General features: G+C 39.3%; 3 protein-coding genes across 6 annotated transcripts in view; 2 read left to right on the top strand and 1 right to left on the bottom strand.

Annotated features, from left to right (window-relative positions):
• Positions 1-699: 699 nt before the first annotated feature.
• Positions 700-9,633, bottom strand: LOC122159155 (GLIPR1-like protein 2). Its single transcript, XM_042816394.1, has 6 exons — positions 9,466-9,633; positions 7,403-7,648; positions 5,989-6,092; positions 2,813-2,898; positions 1,721-1,747; positions 700-1,624 (listed from the first exon to the last, which is right to left on the bottom strand). The coding sequence occupies exons 1-6, from the start codon at positions 9,631-9,633 to the stop codon at positions 1,470-1,472; spliced, it is 786 nt and encodes a 261-aa protein (XP_042672328.1). The 3' UTR covers positions 700-1,469.
• Positions 9,634-9,886: 253 nt separating this feature from the next.
• CCDC107 (coiled-coil domain containing 107) lies at positions 9,887-16,972 on the top strand. The gene is made up of 6 exons (XM_042816278.1): positions 9,887-10,094; positions 11,318-11,523; positions 12,730-12,796; positions 14,048-14,138; positions 15,609-15,718; positions 16,303-16,972. The coding sequence occupies exons 1-6, from the start codon at positions 9,917-9,919 to the stop codon at positions 16,572-16,574; spliced, it is 924 nt and encodes a 307-aa protein (XP_042672212.1). The 5' UTR covers positions 9,887-9,916; the 3' UTR covers positions 16,575-16,972.
• An 844-nt stretch (positions 16,973-17,816) lies between these two features.
• Positions 17,817-19,526, top strand: part of CAPS2 (calcyphosine 2) — a 31,068-nt gene continuing 29,358 nt past the window's right edge. For 3 of the 4 annotated variants that reach the window (XM_042816086.1, XM_042816087.1, XM_042816084.1), the window contains exons 1-2: positions 17,817-17,939; positions 18,196-18,302. In XM_042816086.1, coding sequence (XP_042672020.1) covers positions 18,225-18,302 — 78 coding nt within the window. In that variant the 5' untranslated portion in view covers positions 17,817-17,939; positions 18,196-18,224. Of the gene's footprint in view, positions 17,940-18,195; positions 18,303-19,526 lie in introns of those variants that run through there. The other variant, XM_042816088.1, reaches the window with a different exon arrangement.

Below are 19,526 nucleotides of genomic sequence, written 5' to 3'. Positions count from 1 at the left end.
GAAGCCATTTAAAGAAGGATTTCATCTTTCAGTAAAGCAATGGGAAGAACTGCTCCTCAGGAATGTCCACACTGAACAATTTTGTGTGTAAGGGCTGCCTGCTTATGGTCGTAAGTATATAGAATTAGATTCCTAGCGTTGAGAATGTAATCCATTGATTTTGAATACACAAAGTCTGTTCCATATTTTAGTAATCTGAGAAAACTTACAGAAGAAATAGCTGTTGTATCTAATCATAAATTAGTTTTCAAGAAAAGTCTGGCTTATTTTCTTCGAGACTGTGTTATAATAAATACTTTTAATATATAAAATCAGTGGAATTACAAATACTAACTTATATAATAATCTGCAGTGTTTTAGACCCAGATTGTCCATCAAACACACAGAAAAAGGAAGCATAAAACAAATTATTTCATATGGATGAACTCAAGGAAGCTTCCTGAAGCCCAGATTAAGTTCAGAAAGTAGCAGTTTTTCAGTCTGGATTTCTTCAGCCTGTTTTACAATATAGGTGAAATATTACCTAATAATAATGAACTTTAAAGCAGCTATATTAGTTTTTACTAGACAAGACAGTGACACAATTAGGAAAATCTACTTTTATTATACTGGGAACAAAAGAAGCTTCAGACTATTGTATAAATAACATTTGTTTTTTAAAGAAAGTGAAATAATTAAAGATTTGATCTGTTGGATATAGAATAGTGAAATCAGTGTTGAATACAAGGGCTTCAGTAGGTTTAAAAAACAAAATTTATTAGTAGAACTACAGAACACTTACAGGACAGTAAATATTCTATCAGTAACAGTGCAGTGTAAAGAACAGAACAGCAAAAGTTCAGAAATGAAACACAAGGTTTAGAGGAAGTTGGGAACAAAGTAATAATCTGAATAATCTTATTTTGAATAAGGAGCAGTAAGTGCACAACTGAGTAAATATCAAGTTGTCCTGCTTCATGTACTTCTGAAGAATCAATACTTCTGAAGAACTGCCTTTCTAAAGAAATGTCTTCACAGATTTTACTCAGAACATTCTGTCGCTCTAGCAAAAAGGACTTTGTATGTAATCTGATGCTAGCTTCCTCTTGGCACTAAAACTAAGCATTTGTCACATCAAATATTGGCTTAGCATGAACTGTAACAAATTTTTAAACTGATAGGCATTTTTCTCCTTGAATTCCAAGAATACAGTGCGTAAATCTGGTAAATAAACAGAGTTCAATAAATTTGGCAATTAAAAACAATGCTTCTGAACATCAAATGCCATCCTTAGTTTACTAATTTCTCAACATGGGTCTTACCTACAAATAATTTTTTAATTTTTATAGCATGTTAAGTTTTCTGTAAGGAGCATAAAATAGTAACAAAACTACAGTAAAAGAAAGCTGACTTTAAAATCATATTAATATAGATTTTTGCTTAAAACATTAGAGATTATGTTCAGAATATTGGATGCATTTCAAATCAAGTTATGTGAACACAAACATGTTTGTAAAGTGTTTTCTGAACAAATAAATAGCTAGAAAACCAACAAATATCAGCAATGTTCTCGAAATTATAACAGCAATACAGGCTTCATCACAGATAATTCTGAACTCCCAAGGTGGATACCATCGTGAGTAATCTAAAAATAAACATATCATTAGAAGTTTAGGTGCACATTTTTTTCATTTGTAGTAACTAAGGAATATGAACAACAGTGCAAAATTATAACACTTACAAACAATTTTATCACGTTCTTCATTTCCTGCAGAAAGGAAAAAAAAAGAAACAGTTCTATCAGGCAGCCAGAATTTCTCTTTCTTCAAATCTTTCCTAGTAAGCTGAAACTTACCAATGAAACAAGAAAATCTAACAAATCTGAGAACTTGAATTGAGAAACCTTACAATACAAGGAAATGGCTTTGGTAAAAATCAAACTGCAATACTTTATAATGCCTCCATAAAGATATTCTTGCTTCTAACAGTTACACTGATGAGAAAAAAGACCCACATGAAAAGGAATTGAAGCCTTATATGACCATTTTCAGATTGAACCCTTTGTGCTTCTCAAAATAATAAATACTGTTTGATATTCACAACATACACATGAAGTTAGTACATGCTATCAAGTACAGCCTTACGGCTGAGAATGGGAGACAGACTGTTTCCTAAATTGGGCCTAAATATTGGGGTAAATATACCCTGGTAGTCCTATCTGTTTTTCAGAGGTGTCTCCTACTTAGAAATTACGACCCATAACATTAAAGCTATATAACATATATTAAGACAACTAATTGTTAAACCACGAGTGTAACTTCTAGTTATTGAATGAAACTTAAAAACTTATGCCCTAACTTTAGCCACATGAATCTTCCAGCTTTTGGCTTTCCAGTAGGTAGAAAGTGTATGTTTGGGACCTTCTGAAGAGAGACACCGAAGTAAGAACCTTTAGAAGTACACAGAGAGATGCTGATTTCTTTATCTAGCTAATGATGTCATACCAAATACTCTGAACCTTTACAGAGTACAACAGAAACCATAATACATTTAAAACTGCAATCACAAATTAGCAAATCAAATTGAGACTTCATAAGTATCACTAGGACACTGATTCAGCAACATGAACACCTTTGTTTCCAGAATATAGATAGCCTTACGGATAGTTTATAATTGCATAATACAATAATACCTAATACTAAATAATACAATTGCAAACTGGACCTGAGAGAGCATCAAAAAGGAGTAAACCACATTTTGCAGCTGTTTTTATCAAGCACTTGGTCGTGTTTTTTCCTTTTATGTATTACATTTTGCATTGTCTTTCACTTACTACAGAGTTTCCTATCACAGAAGTCCCTCCTGGCACATTGACTGCATGGTGCTCCTTCTTTATATGGTCTTCTTCGAAAATTACCACTACAAGGGAAGAAGTTTCTATGAGACAGGTAGGTCATGCATAATTTTTAAAAAGTCACTGGTTGAAGTAAATACACCGAAATACAATGAGTTGCTCACTACTAAAAACCTTGGAGTCATTTTGAAATCTCTCTTTTCATTTTCTTTGTTCTCTGCACGAGAAAGAAGAGACTTCTAAGAAGTTATTCCTTTTTTTATTTTTATTATTTTTTTTTTTTACAGGAAGGTACTATGGCTTTTTATTCAAATTTTACACTGGTGGATAAATGAGAATGTTCTAGGTAGAATTTTGTTTTAACTGAGATAAATTGAGAAGAGTTTTAGAGTGGAAAATTTTAAAGCTGACACACTCCTGAATAGCTTATAACAAATCATTTAGTATAAAAATAAAAACAACGTATGTAACAGGATATTCTGTGGGCTACTCACTGTTGAAAAACATAACCTTTGTTCAGCAAAATACTTGAAAATGTCTAACAGTAAGAATGCAGTCTTAATGAATACAGGTGGATTATTACATGCTTAAGTACCTCATATAAGTGGAGCCTGACTGTTAAGCATAAGGGTCAGCCTGCAGGACTCATTAGTGGCACACTTATAAAATCCACTCATACATGTAACTGGTAGATCTGACAGCACAGACAGCATCATTCTGGCCGCCAGGTAATCAGCTGCACAGTATCCTGGCTATGCTGTATGGTCTGCTCAAAAAGCAGCAGCAATGCTATGCTCACAGCCTAACCCTGGGAACAAACAGACAGATTTAGCTCCCCTCAAGGACTGTGGGCTACTTTTCACCTCAATAGCAGACACTTGAATAATTTTCTTCAAAGGAGATCACTTGCATCAAGACCTATGATAGTTTTTTCAGGATTACAAGTTTCTACGCACACTCTTCACTATCTATATTTATAAGAAGAAGTTACCCACCAGACATAAAGATGTATGAGCTGGTAAAACATTGCTGAAGAAGGTGCACAGAGAACCCCTCCAAGACATTACCTGCAATTTAACTGCAACTTTTCTTTGACATGCCTTTATACACATTCACACACGCTGTTGGTTGGCTTGACTGTTACCCCAGAAGCTAACGTAGCCCATTTCCACCACATGCACTGCCCTGAAGCTCAGACAGGAAGAAAATGGAAGCAGAGTGCCCACCCTCGTAACTCGTCTGTTACTCAGAGTCAAAGACCTGCTATAGAAACCTGCTATAGAAAAGCAGGAGAGAGTTCTGTGTACGTATAAATAAACACATACATATACAAAAGTTGCAGGTTAAGTGGCAGAACTTTTATGTTAACATCCATATATACACTCACAGCATGAGTGATTTCAAACACAAGGCTTACCTGAAAAGGGTCTCAGCCTCCAGAATGGAAAGATAGAAGGACAAAGCAAAGCTTCTAGAAGCTCTGGCCAAAGCATAATATCAGATAACAGTGTGAAAGGAGGGCCAGCAGGTGATTGTGCATGGTTCAATTGCAAGAATGCAATACAAACCACAGAGATTGCCTGAGCTGCAGTTCAGGAGGTCTTTCTTGTTATCAAAGGCTTCAACTGCAAACAATAATTGTACTGTTACTATAGAGTTTAAAATCCTCTGTAAAATCCTCTTTGAGAAAACAGACTCTGAGCTACATATCCAGAGAGATGGCAGGCACTGTCTGTTTCCTGAGATGCCTTGCCTTCTCATTACACAGAAATAAATCTAAACATTGAATAACGTCTAAGTTGTGGAGTGGTACCCCACTGAGAAGAAATAATGAATGGGGAAAAAAAAGCACAGATTAACTTTTGAAGAGGAAAAAAAGTCCCCTTCTCAAGGGGGAGTGAAAGAGCAGCATGGTAGAGTTCAGTTGGCCATTGGGGTGAAACCATCTCACACTTGTAGCAAGATGGGGCAGCCAACTTTGGAATGCTGACGGGAGGTAATGGGAATCTCAGACAAGGATGGTACCACAGCATGCTGTCTCATTTCCTTTGAAAAGCATCTATAAAATGGCTACACTGCACAACTGCTATGCTGAATAAGGTAATTTTAGCAAGGTGATCTTTTAATTGGTGCATCCTCAATTCTGAGAAGAAACTGCTATCTGTCAGGCTAATTGAGTCCTCAGGATGCTCTGAGAAAATGGTCTTACTGTTCTAGCTCCACTTATTTCCTGTGGTGAATTAGAGATCGGGGTTCTTAGTATCATACAGTTAGACCTCATCTCTTTGTTGGATTGAAGTGACAGGACAAGAAGTAGTAATTTTAAACTTAAAAAAAAGCAGGCTTAGATTAGATAAAAGGCAAATTCTTCACACAGAGGGTGGTGAGGTGCTGGCACAACTACGCAGAGAGCTGTAGATGCCCCATTCCTGGAGGCATTCAAGACCAGGTTGCATGGGGCACTGGGCAGCCCTGCCCGTGGCACAGTGCTTGGAAATGGAAGATCCTTCCAACCTGGACCACTATGCAGCTGAGCTATCAGTTGTCAAGAATCTGTAGGACGGCACAAGATATCAGCATGATAAATTGTTACAGATTAGAAAAGATCAAATTAATCAATCTTTACACACCACTGTTGATGTCAATTAGTCATTATTCTGAATCAGCAATTGGAAATTTTTTTACATCAGATTTTAAAAAGAAAACAGCAGCAAAACTCCATATCCCAGTAAGTTTCAAAATAATAATGCAATTAGAAGTACAGCTAAGAAGAGATAAAGGCAGAACTTAAAGGAAATATTTCATTCAAACTGACTGAACTCCATGACAATGGCCCAAGTTTGCTAGAAGAAAAAAAGCTGCCAAGTTTCCCATTTGTTCTGGCTCATATGAAAAAGAAAGAAATGAAGAGGATCATAAACCAGAGTGGGATTTGCTTAAGATTGCCACAGAATGACCTTATCAGTAAAGTTGGTAGATTTAAAAAAAACAAGTACATGTTGTAATGGTTATAGTTAGTAAATGAATTAGACAACTACTATTCTCTCTAGGTTTAGCTTTTGCAAGGCTACCAACAAACGAAGATCTCAGTTTACTTTTAGTGAACTATCATTACAATTGATTTCTCTTTCTTCATAGTTAGAAGAACAACTTACGGTGGTGCATAGTTGCAAACAAAATTTGCTGCGTTTCTTATTCCTCCAACTTCTTTACAGAAAGCAACAGCACAGCCTAGTTTATATGTATCATCCCAAACGATCTAAAAAATGTTCAAAAATAAATTAAAATGACACACACAGCAACCTAGTCTAATATCCAGCAAATAGCAGGCTATTTTAAGAGACTCTACATATGAGTTCCATTTTGCAGTAACTGATCTACTCTTAATGTTTATTCATGAAAGAACTGCTGGTAAGAAAGCATTCTAAGATGCACATCCCAATACACCTCAGGAGTAAGAGAGCTATCCTGCAAGTTTCCAGAATCTTCTACAGGACAACTTTAGTAAACATCACTGGCTTTATGGTCGCTGGGCAGGTTCCAAGGAACAGAAGAGCAATCAGTGGCAACTACCTGACAGCTTCTTTAAGTAGGACTGCAGAAAAAGGCTTCTTATGTGCACTAAAAATGGCCTGGCTGGTAACTACAACAAACTTAACCTGAAAGCTTTAGCACTGTACAATTTCAGACTGACCACTGCTAGCTGCCGTACTTGAACAGTGATGGCTTACTATCGCTTACAATCTGAGCATCCACTACTTTTTCTTGGGAGATTCCTTCTATATCCTCTGCATATGTCCTGAATTTAGTTAAGAACTTTCAACTATATACCTACAATACCTGGATGATCACATACCCCACTTCTGGAAAACAAAGACAAACCAGATTGCTCTCAGTATCTCCCCAGCATGAACAGTACAGGCCTCAGACTGACAAAACCATCTGAACTTTCCCAAAAGTTCCATCCTGTCCATTTTAACTGCAAGAAGTGGTTAAGCAGTATGTTAAGCAGACATCACCTTGCTTAGAAAAGGACTTAAATGTTTAATTAAAAAAAAGTTTAATTAACTGAGTCCCAGATTAAGAATTATCTTTCTCTTTTCTTACTAGATATAATTGATATTATGGGATATAATTGATTTCGGTTGGATTTTCATCTTCTCTTGGTGTTTTTTTTTTTCCTAATAAGGAGTTCTCCCAGATATTTTGCAATTACTGTGATTATTTCCAACACCAACCTGACATTTCCAGAATTCAGAATGGTGTGTGTACACAGCTGGAGAACTCGGAGTGATTACTAAGTAGAGTTCACAAAGTGCTGATACAATTAAATAAGTAGTGACACTAACATTATAGGCAATAATGGATTGTTATTACACATGATTTTATGAAACAAGAAGGTGAACCAGGTAACTTGCAGTGCTGCCACTGCTTGAGATTAGAAAAGACAACAAGCTGATGGTCACTACAAACCACATTCACAATCCTGTATTAGTGACAGACCCTGATTTGTCTGCTAGGCACTATACTACTAACTACACAGAAGATTTTACTGAAGATGATTCTTACCTGAGTGTAATGACTGCAGAATTTACTACATTTCTGCAGTGAGTAATTGTAGTTTCTGACTTCATCATGCCACGTTTTAATGGCATATTTAACGTGAAATATTTGATGACTTCCAATCCATATATTCTCTCCAACACTCATAAAATGAGGATGGCCATGATATCTCACTTTTAAATACGTGTTATGATAAAAAATGCATTTATTTGCCCATGCCCTGGCAGTCCTTGCCAAAGCTGCATCCCAAGTCTGCAAAACAATAAAGTTGAAATAATTGTGCAATGTCAAGTTACAGGAGTCTCCAACAGTCAGATAAAAGCAAGCAATAAAATGGACATATACAGATTATTATATATTAATAACAGGTAGACTTTATGTATTGGAGCTACATAAAGAAATGCTTTTCCTTATTTAAGGCAAGTACTCGTGTTTTATTTTGACTTTTCCAGTGGCAGCACAGAATTACAAAATTAAAAGAATTTTCCCCTTTCACTGCTGAAAATTAACTTTGTAAGAGCACATACTAGCAACTAAAAAAATGTTTGGAACGCACTTTTATCTTCAGATAAATGAGTAATTAATTAAGCGTGAAATTTCTGGGGGATTTTTTCTTACTGAACAAATTGTTAAGGATTTCCATCACATAAACATTAATTCAGAGTAAAAAATACACAGCTTCTGTAGATTAAGATGTATAAATATTTTATGCATTTTGATTCTCCACAAACACATCCTGCACTAATGCTTTAAATACACCAGAGCATTTTACAAACACAGCTTCATAAAACACGTTTGTTTGGCAAATAATTTATTCTGCTATTTATTATTTCTCTGCAGTCTACCACTGTAACATAACTTCTGATTATTTAACAAATGTATTTTGTATTTGTGTTCCAGTCATGAGTGCTTTCCAGCAGACTTCTTCTATCTGTAACTACCTAGTTTTATGTCTTATAGAAAAGATCCCAGGTTTTAATGCCTAAGCTTAGCATTGTGCAGACATTTTGGTTACTCTCTGTCTCTACATGGCTGCCAATGTTGTTATCTCACCAAGGCCTGTTGCTTTTTTCTAGCTATCTGTCTAAATTCGTATTTCCTTTTTTCATCATTTTTCTCTGCTTTTCCTCCTCCAGAACACTAAACCCAGGCACAGCGCTTTAACAAGGTACTTCAGCCTGAAAGTTATATGGCTCTCCATCTACCATTCTGGATTCTAACCCATACACACAAAGCCATTCTGTTCCCACAGCATAAGAGCATGTGATTATTTTCAAGACTACTTCAAAATACCAAGGTATCAGGTTTCTTTTTTTTCAGCATGTTCTTCAGTTTTGTTTAACCATTTTCACCAAAGTTTTCAGTGCCGTTTGTGTCAGTACCAGATACAAAGACTTTTCCTTGATACCAGAGATCTCCAGCCCCAGCAGTCCAGTTTATACTCTTGCTTTTGACAGAAAACTGAACTGCCATCTGGTGCTGGACTGCTTATCTTCCGGAGGGAGCTCAGGGGAGACCTCATGGCTCTCTACAACTCCCTGAGAAAAGGTTGTAGCAGGGTAGCAGTCAGCCTCTTCTCCCAAGTAGCAATGATACAATAAGAAATAGGGGCCAGGAGTTGCACCAGGGAGGTTCAGGTTGGATATTGGGAAGGATTTATTGTCAGAAAGAGTGGAGTCATGGGCACAGGCTGCCCAGGGAATTGGTACAACCCTGCCCCCTGAAGGTGCTTGAGACGTGTGGAGATGTGGCAGTGAGGGCCGCCGCACGGTGGTGCTGGGCTGAAGGTTGGACTGGATGATCTCAGAGGTTTTTTCCAACCTTAATGATTCTGTGATTCTTCCAACCAGAAATTCCTTGGGGCTAACGTGAACCTCTTCTGTTTGCCCATCCTATAGCACCAAGCTGCACGCACAGCTGTTTCTGTCTCACCTGTCTATAACCAACCCAACTTTCTAAGATATTTCTCATCAAATAAGCGTGATGTTATCTGAACACACACGGCACTGCTTCTACCCCGGCCATCTCACTGCGCCACCCCGCTCACACAGCCGCAGGCCGCCGCCTACCATGTACCGCATGTTGCTGGCGGTGGGCTCCACATTCCTGCGGTACGCGTTGTGTGTGCGCACGCACTCCCCGATGAAAGCCTTATCAGAGATGGGCGGCAAGGCGGGGACCTGCCCGACCACCGCGCCCAGTGCCGCCGCCACCACCGCCAACACCAACAGCCTCATGGCGCCGCACTTGCCGCAACCGCTCGGGCACGCGACGGGCGGCAGTGCCGCTTCCAGAACGTTCGGCGGGCCGGCTGAACTACAGCTAACTACAGTCCCCCGCAGCCCCCCGAGCGCGGCACCACTCCCCCTCCTCCGGTCTCGGCCGCTTAGAGCTCCGAGCCGTGCGGGAGCCGTGACAGGGCGGCGTGCTGCCGGCACAAGGACCGCCCCGCCCGGCCGCCGCTCCTCCTCCGCGCCGCTGCTGCGCGGCCGCCGGGCGGGCGTCGGTCCGGCGGCGGCCATGGTGCTGTCGGTGCCGCAGCAGGCGGTAGTGTCGGTGGTTTTGGTGCTCTGCCTGCTCGTCGTTATGCCCAGGATGTTCGGGGGAGGCGAAGGCGGCGGCAGGGCCGGGCGGGCTCCGCGGGGCGGCAGGGCCGGGCCCGGCCATTTCGAGCCGCGGCAACAGCAGCAGCACAGAGGTACGGGCCTGCGATGCTGGAGGGGCCGCTCGGAGCCGTGTGTGTCGGGGCGGCCCGAAGAGAGTCCGTGGTACGGAGGGGGCCGTGAGGGAGGTGTTGGGAATGCCTACACGTGAGCGAGCGGGGCCCCACCAGCAGCGTGTGTGAGCTTTAAACCTGCTCCTTTGTGGCCCTGCTGGTTGCTGTCTGTTTGTCTTTAGAAAATTATTTACAGAGTATAGGTGAAACCGTGTTGCTGGAAATGTATGATGCCGGTCAGCGAAACGAACAGGTAAGTGTATTGCATTGGCTGCGGGAATGAAAACTCTTCTCCCCTTGCCATCTAGAATGTTCAGCTTGCAGATATCCGCGCTGCCATCTGCAGCACCTCTGATGCTGCCGTGGCCCAAGTTGTGCAGAGTTGAGCCTGTGCTGGGAGGACTCTGCTCTGTGTCCTGCTCCTGCCAGGCCAGCCTTTGCTTCCTGTAGTCCTGCAGTCTTCTCATTGAGAGCAAACTCAGTGGAAGAAAGGAAGCAGACAAGGGAGGGAAGCATTTAGCATTCAGGCAGTACTTGTTGGCTATAAATGGGAAGCTGTTGTGGCCACACAACCTATGTAATGTTTCAGGCAGCCTGAGCTGCCTGGCAGGGTACATCTTGGCTCAGACCCTCGGGGACAGCTTTGGGGTAAATGTCTGTGTGCTGGCCATAAGCATCTCTGACCTTGCCCTCCTGGGATGAACATAGATGGCCTCTTCTAAAAGGGGGGCCACAAATACCCCTCACATTTAATACAACTGCTGCCTTGCTCCTGAAACTGCTGTGGCCTCAACAGGGACTCATTTGACAGAAAGGAACATGATGCAAGATCGTGTTTACTCTTAAAAGAACCAAAGCAGAAATACAGCATTGAAATGTTTTCTTTGTATGTCTGTCTTTTCTGTGGTTTGTCCCTGCATTAGCCAACGTGTGCGTGAAGGGAGAAACACAAAACTTGTATCTTAAAGCAGCATGGAAACTTAATTTGAGAATCTTTCCTACTCAGATTTAACTTTATGTTCTATTTATAGAAGGTTGATTACTGGTAACTTTGTTTGAATGTGGAGCTGACAGCATCATCTGCTGGAGTGAAGAGTGGAGCTGATCACAAGAAGGAAAGAAATTAATTCTGGTTGTGAAGCTGATTGCACCTCTGATTTCATTTTTTTTTATTTTGTCTTATTTCTTTCAATTTAACTTTGAAGGTAGTCCTCAGACAGTTCATCAAGGTCGCCCAAATCCAGGAAATCCTGAAAGTAGTGTTTACCAGAGTATTCAGCAGATGAGAAATGCAATGGCAAAAGAGATAAAGAGTGAGAGGACAAGAGGAAATGGCAGAGACTTAGCATTCACACTCATGCCCTTGTATGCTCTTGGAGTGGGAGTGTTTGCAGCATACAAATTCCTTAAGGTAAGATATATGAAAGTCATTATTATTATTGAAATTGAAAGGAAACTTTTTTTCTCCCCAGTTCTGAGCCCATGTGTGTGGTTGTCTGATGACGTTAGATCTGTCTTGTAACATAAATGCTGTAGTTAAAATAGTAGTATGTGTCATTCTTCCTAATGAAGGCATTGGTCTTATCTTTTTTAGATGCTTAAATGAGAGTCTTATGCTTCTTCTCCCAGTCTCATAAAAGAATCTGAGAATATGAACAGTGCTGTTACTGAAGCTGTAATTTCAGTTTCATCAGTATTTTTCATCCTTCAGAATGAGCTGGGATATGGGAACAAGGCGATTCCTGCAAAGTAACAGCTTTAGGCTAGCAACTGAATAGAACAGTGAGCAGTAATAATGAGCAGTCTAGAACTTCTCCCCACCCTGACCCCTCTCATTTGATCAGGCTGCTGTAACAAAGACTGCTAGCCATGAAATGCAATGCCTTTTGTACCATTAGTGAATTAAGAAAGGAGAATGCATGATCGATTTGTTCTTAGTTGTTTTAGTGTCACACTTGTTAGGTATTATGGGTAGCATTTGAAAGATTGTGTGCATCTGGAATGTTGTTGCTTGCCTTTAGGGGGGAGAAAATAAAAAAATAAGTCAAACTTATTTTTATATGTATACTGCTGAACGGTGAACGCAGTCTTTTCATGTCTGTGATCAATTTCATATCATATATGAGAAGAATACAACTCAGCAAGATGAAGGTAGAAGTTGAACAATTTGGGTCTAAAAATAAATGTAATACTAGAAGGAATTAGGTTGTAAGTAAGATTTAATATCATAAAAACTCTATTTTGGATGTTATGACTCTGTAACTTGTGCTTGCAGGCCTGAAACAAAAGCTTCTATAGTAACATAATATTTTAATGACATTTTTATTGGTTTAAGGAAAGTAGTTTTATCTCCTAATTAATAGCAATCTAGAAGGTTTCTTCTACTACTTTTGTAAAACTGAAGATGAAGCAGCCACTTCTTTTATAACTTTCCTCAGTCATGTTAACATTGCTTTGAAGTGTTATGTTAATATTGCAAGAAGGTAAAGCAGAAATGAAATTTCCTTAAGCATAAATTTTACAGTTGCTGTTTTCTTCCAGTGAATTTCTGATTGTATTTTTATTTTTAATGTAAAGATACTAATGTAATCTTTTAACACAATTTTGTTTATCAAAGATGAAGGCACGTGAAGAAAATCTCTCTGAGAAGGAAAAGAGTACAGAAGAGAAGGCAAAGGAAACGGGTAAGATTCCACTCAGAATGCATACATTCACCACCTACGTGTATTTCCTGCTGAAACAAGGCTATTGATTTCCATGAATATGTTCTAGCTCAACAAGGAAGTTCTTTTCAGTTACTTTGGCACCATTAGAGAAGGACAAAAAGCATTTTGTTATTCTGTATATTTCACACACTTACTGGATTTGGTTGAAAACTCCCGATGGAATTATTCTTTAAAACAGTTACAGTAATACGAGGGAGAGAAGCATTATATAATGGTTTCAGTTTTCTCCTTGTGTAGTGGTTCTCTGCCTTGTAATGTACAATGTTCTTGTCACTCGATGCCTGGTGAATGGCTTCATTAGATTAGAGTGTTAAAATAGGATATAATATCTTTGAGAATTAATAGGATGTTGTAGGAGAATATAACAATATTATGCAGTTATACAGATTGTTCTTTTTCTGGGCCAAATTAGAGATCAAAGTCATGATGTGTTTATATAGGAGAGAAAGTAAGTGATGCCATTTTATGAAGCAAAAGTACCCTTGACTGTCTGATTCAGTGTGTTTAGGACACACCAAAAAGTGAACTTTCTTTTGGAGGAAAAAGTTAAGGCACATCTAAGTTGTACTGTTCTCATACCTTTTCTTGCCTCTTGTATAGTCATGCTTCTAGTTAAGTGAACAACTGGCAGCCTCTTTTGGTGTCCCTGTATAACAGATCTGTAGTTGTTTTTGGCAGTGATTTGTTATGCTGCTTCCTCACCACCCTCATATATTGTATTTTTCTTTCTTCAGAGTTTCACAGTATTTTAGGAGGAGTTACTCCTCACAATGCTAGTGCCTTAAGCACTTGTTGAATGCAACTATTTCAATGTAGTTTGCAAGGTAAGAGTAAGAAAAAATAAATGACAGTATGAAGGATGAAGGCACTGCTTTTGACTTGGGAAGTCTTAAAACTGCATAGTTCTTCAGGCTGGGAAAGTGGCAGTCAAGTTCTCAGATTCTACCAAGGTATGCCTGTGTTGGATACTGTTAGAGAGGTTACTGGATAAGAGGGATTTCAGGACATGCACTGTAAAGTTTCTGTTCTTAACCCAGCCATCTCCTTCTCACGTTCTAGATTTTAGAGAAAAAACCTTTCTGAATTTTGAATCTGTCCATCCAAAAGTATAAAGTAATATCGTTTTGGCACTGTAAACACTTCTAATGTAACATTCTCTCTTTCTCCCTGCTCTTCCCTTTTTTTTCAATTTGTTTTTCTGGTTGCTAGAACATCAGCTTTTAGAACTGGAGCAGCACTTGGCACAGACAGAGAAAATGTTAAATTCTTTGTTGACTCAGTTGGATCCGCTGTCAAACTGGTGAGTGCTTCAAAAATGCTTTAGTATCCATCTTCTGTTAAGTGAACTTCTGCAAAATAACACATTTCTGAAATACAGGTAGAAAATATTGCTTAAAACCTTCCTTAATTACTGTTTATGTAGCCTTTAATAATTCTTTCATTTATGGTATTTTCTGCAGACACCTCCTTTCCTTTGTTCATCAACATAAATGCCAAAGCTCAGACTTACAATCAGATTACTGTCACTGAACAATTTAAATTGTAAAGTGGACTGAGGAGAATAACACTGAAAAAACACTTAAGCTCAGCAGCCTTTGAAAACCCTTGTGGGAATTACATTTCTGGTAGCAAACTGAATTCTTTCAGTTTGCATGTCATTGGAAGATGAAATCGGTTATCAAGGTATAGCTGCTTATTTCTGTGTTTTGAAAAAGCTTTAAACTGAATGTGTGCATTGGAGAGAAACATAACTGATCTTTGGTGGTGAAAAAATGGGAATGAATAATATCACCTCTCTGTAGTTTAATAACATGTTCTTTCGTTAAGAAGGTAGGACCTTATGCATGTACCAGAAATAAAAGTATCCATGCTGTATATTTTGTGTAGACTTGACAGCTTTCATGAAGCCTAGTTTAAACATGGTAAACTTCACAATTTCTCCTTTAGTATGCTTCTAAACTTAATATATATTGAAACTATTAAATAGTAAGAACATTAATAGTAAGGCCAATTTGTTTACCAAATTTCTGGTAGTCATAAGGAAGAGAAAGAGAGTAAATAAAACGAGAAATAAATGAGAAAATGCTCTAAGCTGAAATCTTCTGTATTGGCCGTGGTTCTCCTAAAACCAAAATTAATTGGGTTGTTGTTTCTTTAAGTAGTCGTTACTCAACCTGAGTGATTGAATCTCCACTGTTTGAATTCAACAACTATTCAGTATGTGTGTGTGATCGTAGAATCACAGAATATCCTGAGTTGGAAGGGGACCCACCAGGATCACAAAGTCCAACTCCTGGCTGCATGCTGGAGCACTCAAATCCAGACCATGTCTGAGAGCACTGACCTAATGTTCCTTCAGCTGCATCAGGCTTGGTGCTGTGACCACTGCCCTGGGCAGCCTGTTTCAGCTACCTCCTGGTAAAGAACCTTTTCCTGATACTGAACCTGATGCAGCTCCGTGCTGTTCCCTTGGGCCTCTTTTTGTGGAGCTGTGCTCCAGCCTCTCATCCCCAGTCTGTACATATCCAGGGTTGCCCCGTCCCAGGTACAGGATCTGGCACTTGCTCTTTAATTTCATACAGTTGGCGATTGTACAGCTCTCTAATCTGTTAAGATCTCTTTATGGGAGAAGTTCTTAAAGAAAAACTTGACAAAAATAATCGCTAAACCATGTATTTATGTACAGAAAGAAATACTGCTACGTATGCGTTGTTACCAAGTAGTCATTTCTAAGGTGATGTTTCAGCTGTTGATAATATCTCTTTTCTAGCGTTAATGCTTTAGCTTGTGAGCAGAAAGATGAAATAATGACACAGATCCAATCAATTAGACGACTGATGAAAGAAAGTGGATTGGATAAATCAGAAAACAAGATGACAGGTACTTCCAGTTTTCAGCGGGATAGTTATGTAATTAATTTACATTTTAAACAGTCAACATCTTTCTGTGATAATGTTCAGCTCCTGCATCTTAGGTGAAATGAGTGTAGAATTAATTTTATTCTGCAGTTGTACTATTTCTGTTTGAGTGGAATCTATTACCAAGTTTTTTGATGCACTGTAGTTTTTTTTAAAGAATATTGCTAAAATACATTGAACTGACATGCTATGCTTTCAAGAAACTAGCTTCTTGAATGAAAGTCCTTGAGCAACCTATTAGTATTGATCTAATTTTAGTCTGAGGATACCCACGTGTGGACCTTAGAGGTTGTGGGCAATACTGCACAGTTACACTGAACAGCAGATTGTATGTTAGATTCCTCTGGAATCTTCCAAAAGGTGAACAGTAGTCCAAGAGAAATTTTAAATGTTAGGAACAGTTGATTAGAAGTTTGGCAATTTCTGCATTAGTTGAATTTTATTAAAAGAGAGAAAAAAGAAATAAATATTCTACTTCTGAACTGCCTCTAAACTTGGAAGCTGTCCAGTAATTTAACTTTTTTTTTTTTTTTTGTAAATTGTAAGATGTCAGCCACGTTTGTAATGAGAAACTTGAAGATCTCCTTCAGTCATTTTCTGAACATTCTCCAAAGAAAGAAATGAATGACGGAGAAGATGACGGTAATGAAGATTTGCATGAAGATGCTGCTGATGATTACAGAATAGAGGAGCATGAATTACGTGATGAATGTGAAGTACATCAGTTTGAAACAGATGTAGTAGAAGACCGAGAAATGATAAACAAGGATTTGATAGAATCAGAGATGGGATTGAGGAGACGTAATAAATATGAATGAAATCTGCATGTGTAAAACTTAAAAAGCTTATGAATTTTTTTCCACAATGTTGTATGCACTTTAAACTGTTTTGAATGAAGTTATGAAGTTATGTGCACTGCTGTATGCTTTAAAAAGAGGGATTAAAACTGCTCGTATCTGATCGTTCTGCAATTGATTTCAATAGCAGCAAAGTTTCCCTGGAGATGTTTACATATTTTATCTATTTATTTTTTCCTATAAAGATATTTCTGTACTCTGTATATAATACACTGTAATCTTATGCTTCACTGAAATATTGGAATATCTTGTAATTTAGACTGAAAATAATAGGTGCTTCATGTTTTATAACTAGTAAGCACAGTACCACTTGAAGTGTGATTTCTTGAGTTCATTAAAGAGCATGAGTGATGAATTTAGCTCTTCGTGGAAGTCTTTGGAGAGAGGGGAAATAAAAAACAGTTATGGGTAGATGTGTTAGAGATGTGTTAATGGAGAAATTTCTTGATTGGGAGAGAAATTTAGCCACAAACACTGTTGAAATAATTTTCACTTGTTGTCTTGTCAGGAATGGTGTATAGTTTTAATGTCAATGTAAACCTTAATGCATTACACTGGGTAGCTTCATTTTTTTTTCTCCACAGCTGTTCCTGGTTAAACCTGGCAGCTGTGCAATCACCGACTTACCCCTTAATACTTGTGTCCTTGCTTCACATTAAGACTATTCAACCTGGCCTGATTCATTGTACCGTGCTGTTATTTTAAGTTAGCATTACCAGATGTGCTAGTGCTTCTCACTCAAGAGCTGTAGGCTTGGTTGTTTCTTATGTATTGTGCCAACTGGATTGTGGCTTTCTAGGTAATTGTTTACACGAGCTTTTATTATTATTATTATTCTCCTTTGCCGTAATCATTTCAATCCAGACCTTAGTTTTTTCTTCACTTCATGCACGTGCCTATGTTGCTGCAATGCTTCAGTTGCAGAAATGAGTTCAGAGGTCGGTTTGCCCGAAGAATGCTGTTGATGTTTGGTTTTAGAAGTACGTAGCTTTTAAATAATCAAGTACAGCGCCGTGACTCTTACCTTCTCACACAATTCGGCCTACAGCCATTCACACCGCTGCCGTCTCTGCTTATTTTGCTCCTTCGGAGCCTGACCGCAGCCCGGGCTTTGCTGAGCTTCCACAGCGCCCTGCATGGCCTGGGGCGGAGTGACGGGCGGGACGCGGCGCCGTTACCACGGGGACGCTTGCGGCGGCCGCCCTCCTCCGGCCCTCTCTGGTTTGCTCGGCGTTAGCTGCGCTGCGCTCCACCTGAGGCTTCGTTGGGAGGGCCGGGGCCGTGCCGGGTAGTTTGTGCCGATTTGTGTCGAACGCCTCGAGAAAGGTGAGTCTGGGGGGCCGCCTCAGCGAGTCCCGCGCGGCCGGGTGCGTACACAGCGCGGTGCGCTTCCCGCCTGCTGAATGGGGGGGAGGTCCGGAAGGTAGAAGCGGGGTCAGCCTTCGTGGATGGCGGTCTAAAGAGAGAGCGTCTGTTGTCTGGGATAACACGCAATGGGCTTTGGGTTTAAACTCGCTAGATGGAAGGGAAAAACAGCCCGGCAGGGAGGGCAGACGGGTGAAATGTGAGCTGTGTTTTTCAGTTTATTCTGAAGGCTGTCACTGCGTTTGTATGGATTTGAAAGTGAGAGGAATTGCTGCATCCCCTCGAAGGCAGACTCAGCTGTTGTCGAGAGGGAAGAAATGCCAGGTATGTTAGCAGAGCGCGTGTGGTTGTTTTCTGTCCCTACGCTGAGGTTTTTTTTTACAGAATTTTAACCATACACTGAGGTTTAGAGTTCAGGGCTTCAGTGTATTTGGTGGAGAAGAAAGCTTATAAAGAAGTTAATTCTGATAAAGGTGATAGTTTAGTGATAATTCCATACAACTGTTTCTCAAATAAAGAGAAGGATTGCAGAAAGAAGCACACCAACATGCTGAGTACTACCTGGAGCCTGGGGAATGTAAGAGCAAATGTTTGCAGCAAGGACTCAACCTGTGCTCTGTGCTGTTTCAGACTCCTGGTGAAACTGGTGACAGCGTTTCGTTTTCCAAAAGAGCAATGAAGTCCAACAGCCTTCAAAACATAATCTCGGAAGGAGTGATGCCACACTGCCTATGTGTGAAATAAATCCCAGTGCTTAGCATTCGTCATGACAGGTGATCTTATTTTTCAGGTAGTGGCTGACCTTTTGAGTTCAGATAGGTAGACAGCCCTCACAGGATTACTGTAGGTAGACTTCCAGGTTAATTTTTGAAAGGCTGACTAGAGTAAATACGATCTTGGATTATGAGAGCCATTGGTTTTATTACAGGTAAAGTAAATATTTTTTGTAACAGTTGATTTTTCTCACAGATATGGGCATAAAGTATGCAGTGAAGTAAACTTAATCTGCAGTGTTCCCTTAGCCCGCATGCACCCATTTACCTTCCATGTTTTTTGAAAAAACTTGGGTATTTACTCTGGGTTGTAAAAGAAACATCCTTTTTATGCCTGTCAGTTTCCAAATTTAGACTCCTTATTACATGACTTTTTGTGGCTTGAAAAACTGTAGATTGAAGTGAGGTTGAGACTGTGTCCTAATAAATGTGGGTAGTCTTCAGGACGACTTTGCTTTATTCTGATTTGATGACTCTAGAAAAGGCATTAAACATGTTGTGTTCTTTTTTCTTAAAGGCAGTTGAAATGCTGCAGAAAAACTTGTGGTTTAATGCACTGCAAAAATACATGAGACAGCACACTGTTATTCCAAGAAGACTAGAGTTCGTTTACTTTGGTTAGTTTGAGGAGTAAGACTGTGTTTTGTCCCTTAAAGACTTTTCACATATTTCACCACAAGGTGGTGGTGTTCATTATGTGCGGCTGCTCTGAGAGAGATTTTCTTTTTTTTTTCTTTTTTTTTTTTTTTTTTTTCTTTTTTTTTCTTTTTTTTTT

This window comes from Centrocercus urophasianus, unplaced genomic scaffold, assembly GCF_019232065.1.
Source record: "Centrocercus urophasianus isolate 14NV4802_14NV808 unplaced genomic scaffold, USGS_Curo_1.0 seq_15, whole genome shotgun sequence".
Taxonomy (NCBI): domain Eukaryota; kingdom Metazoa; phylum Chordata; class Aves; order Galliformes; family Phasianidae; genus Centrocercus; species Centrocercus urophasianus.
The sequence above is the reverse complement of the archived record's forward strand: the minus strand, read 5'-3'. Positions and strand labels throughout refer to the sequence as shown.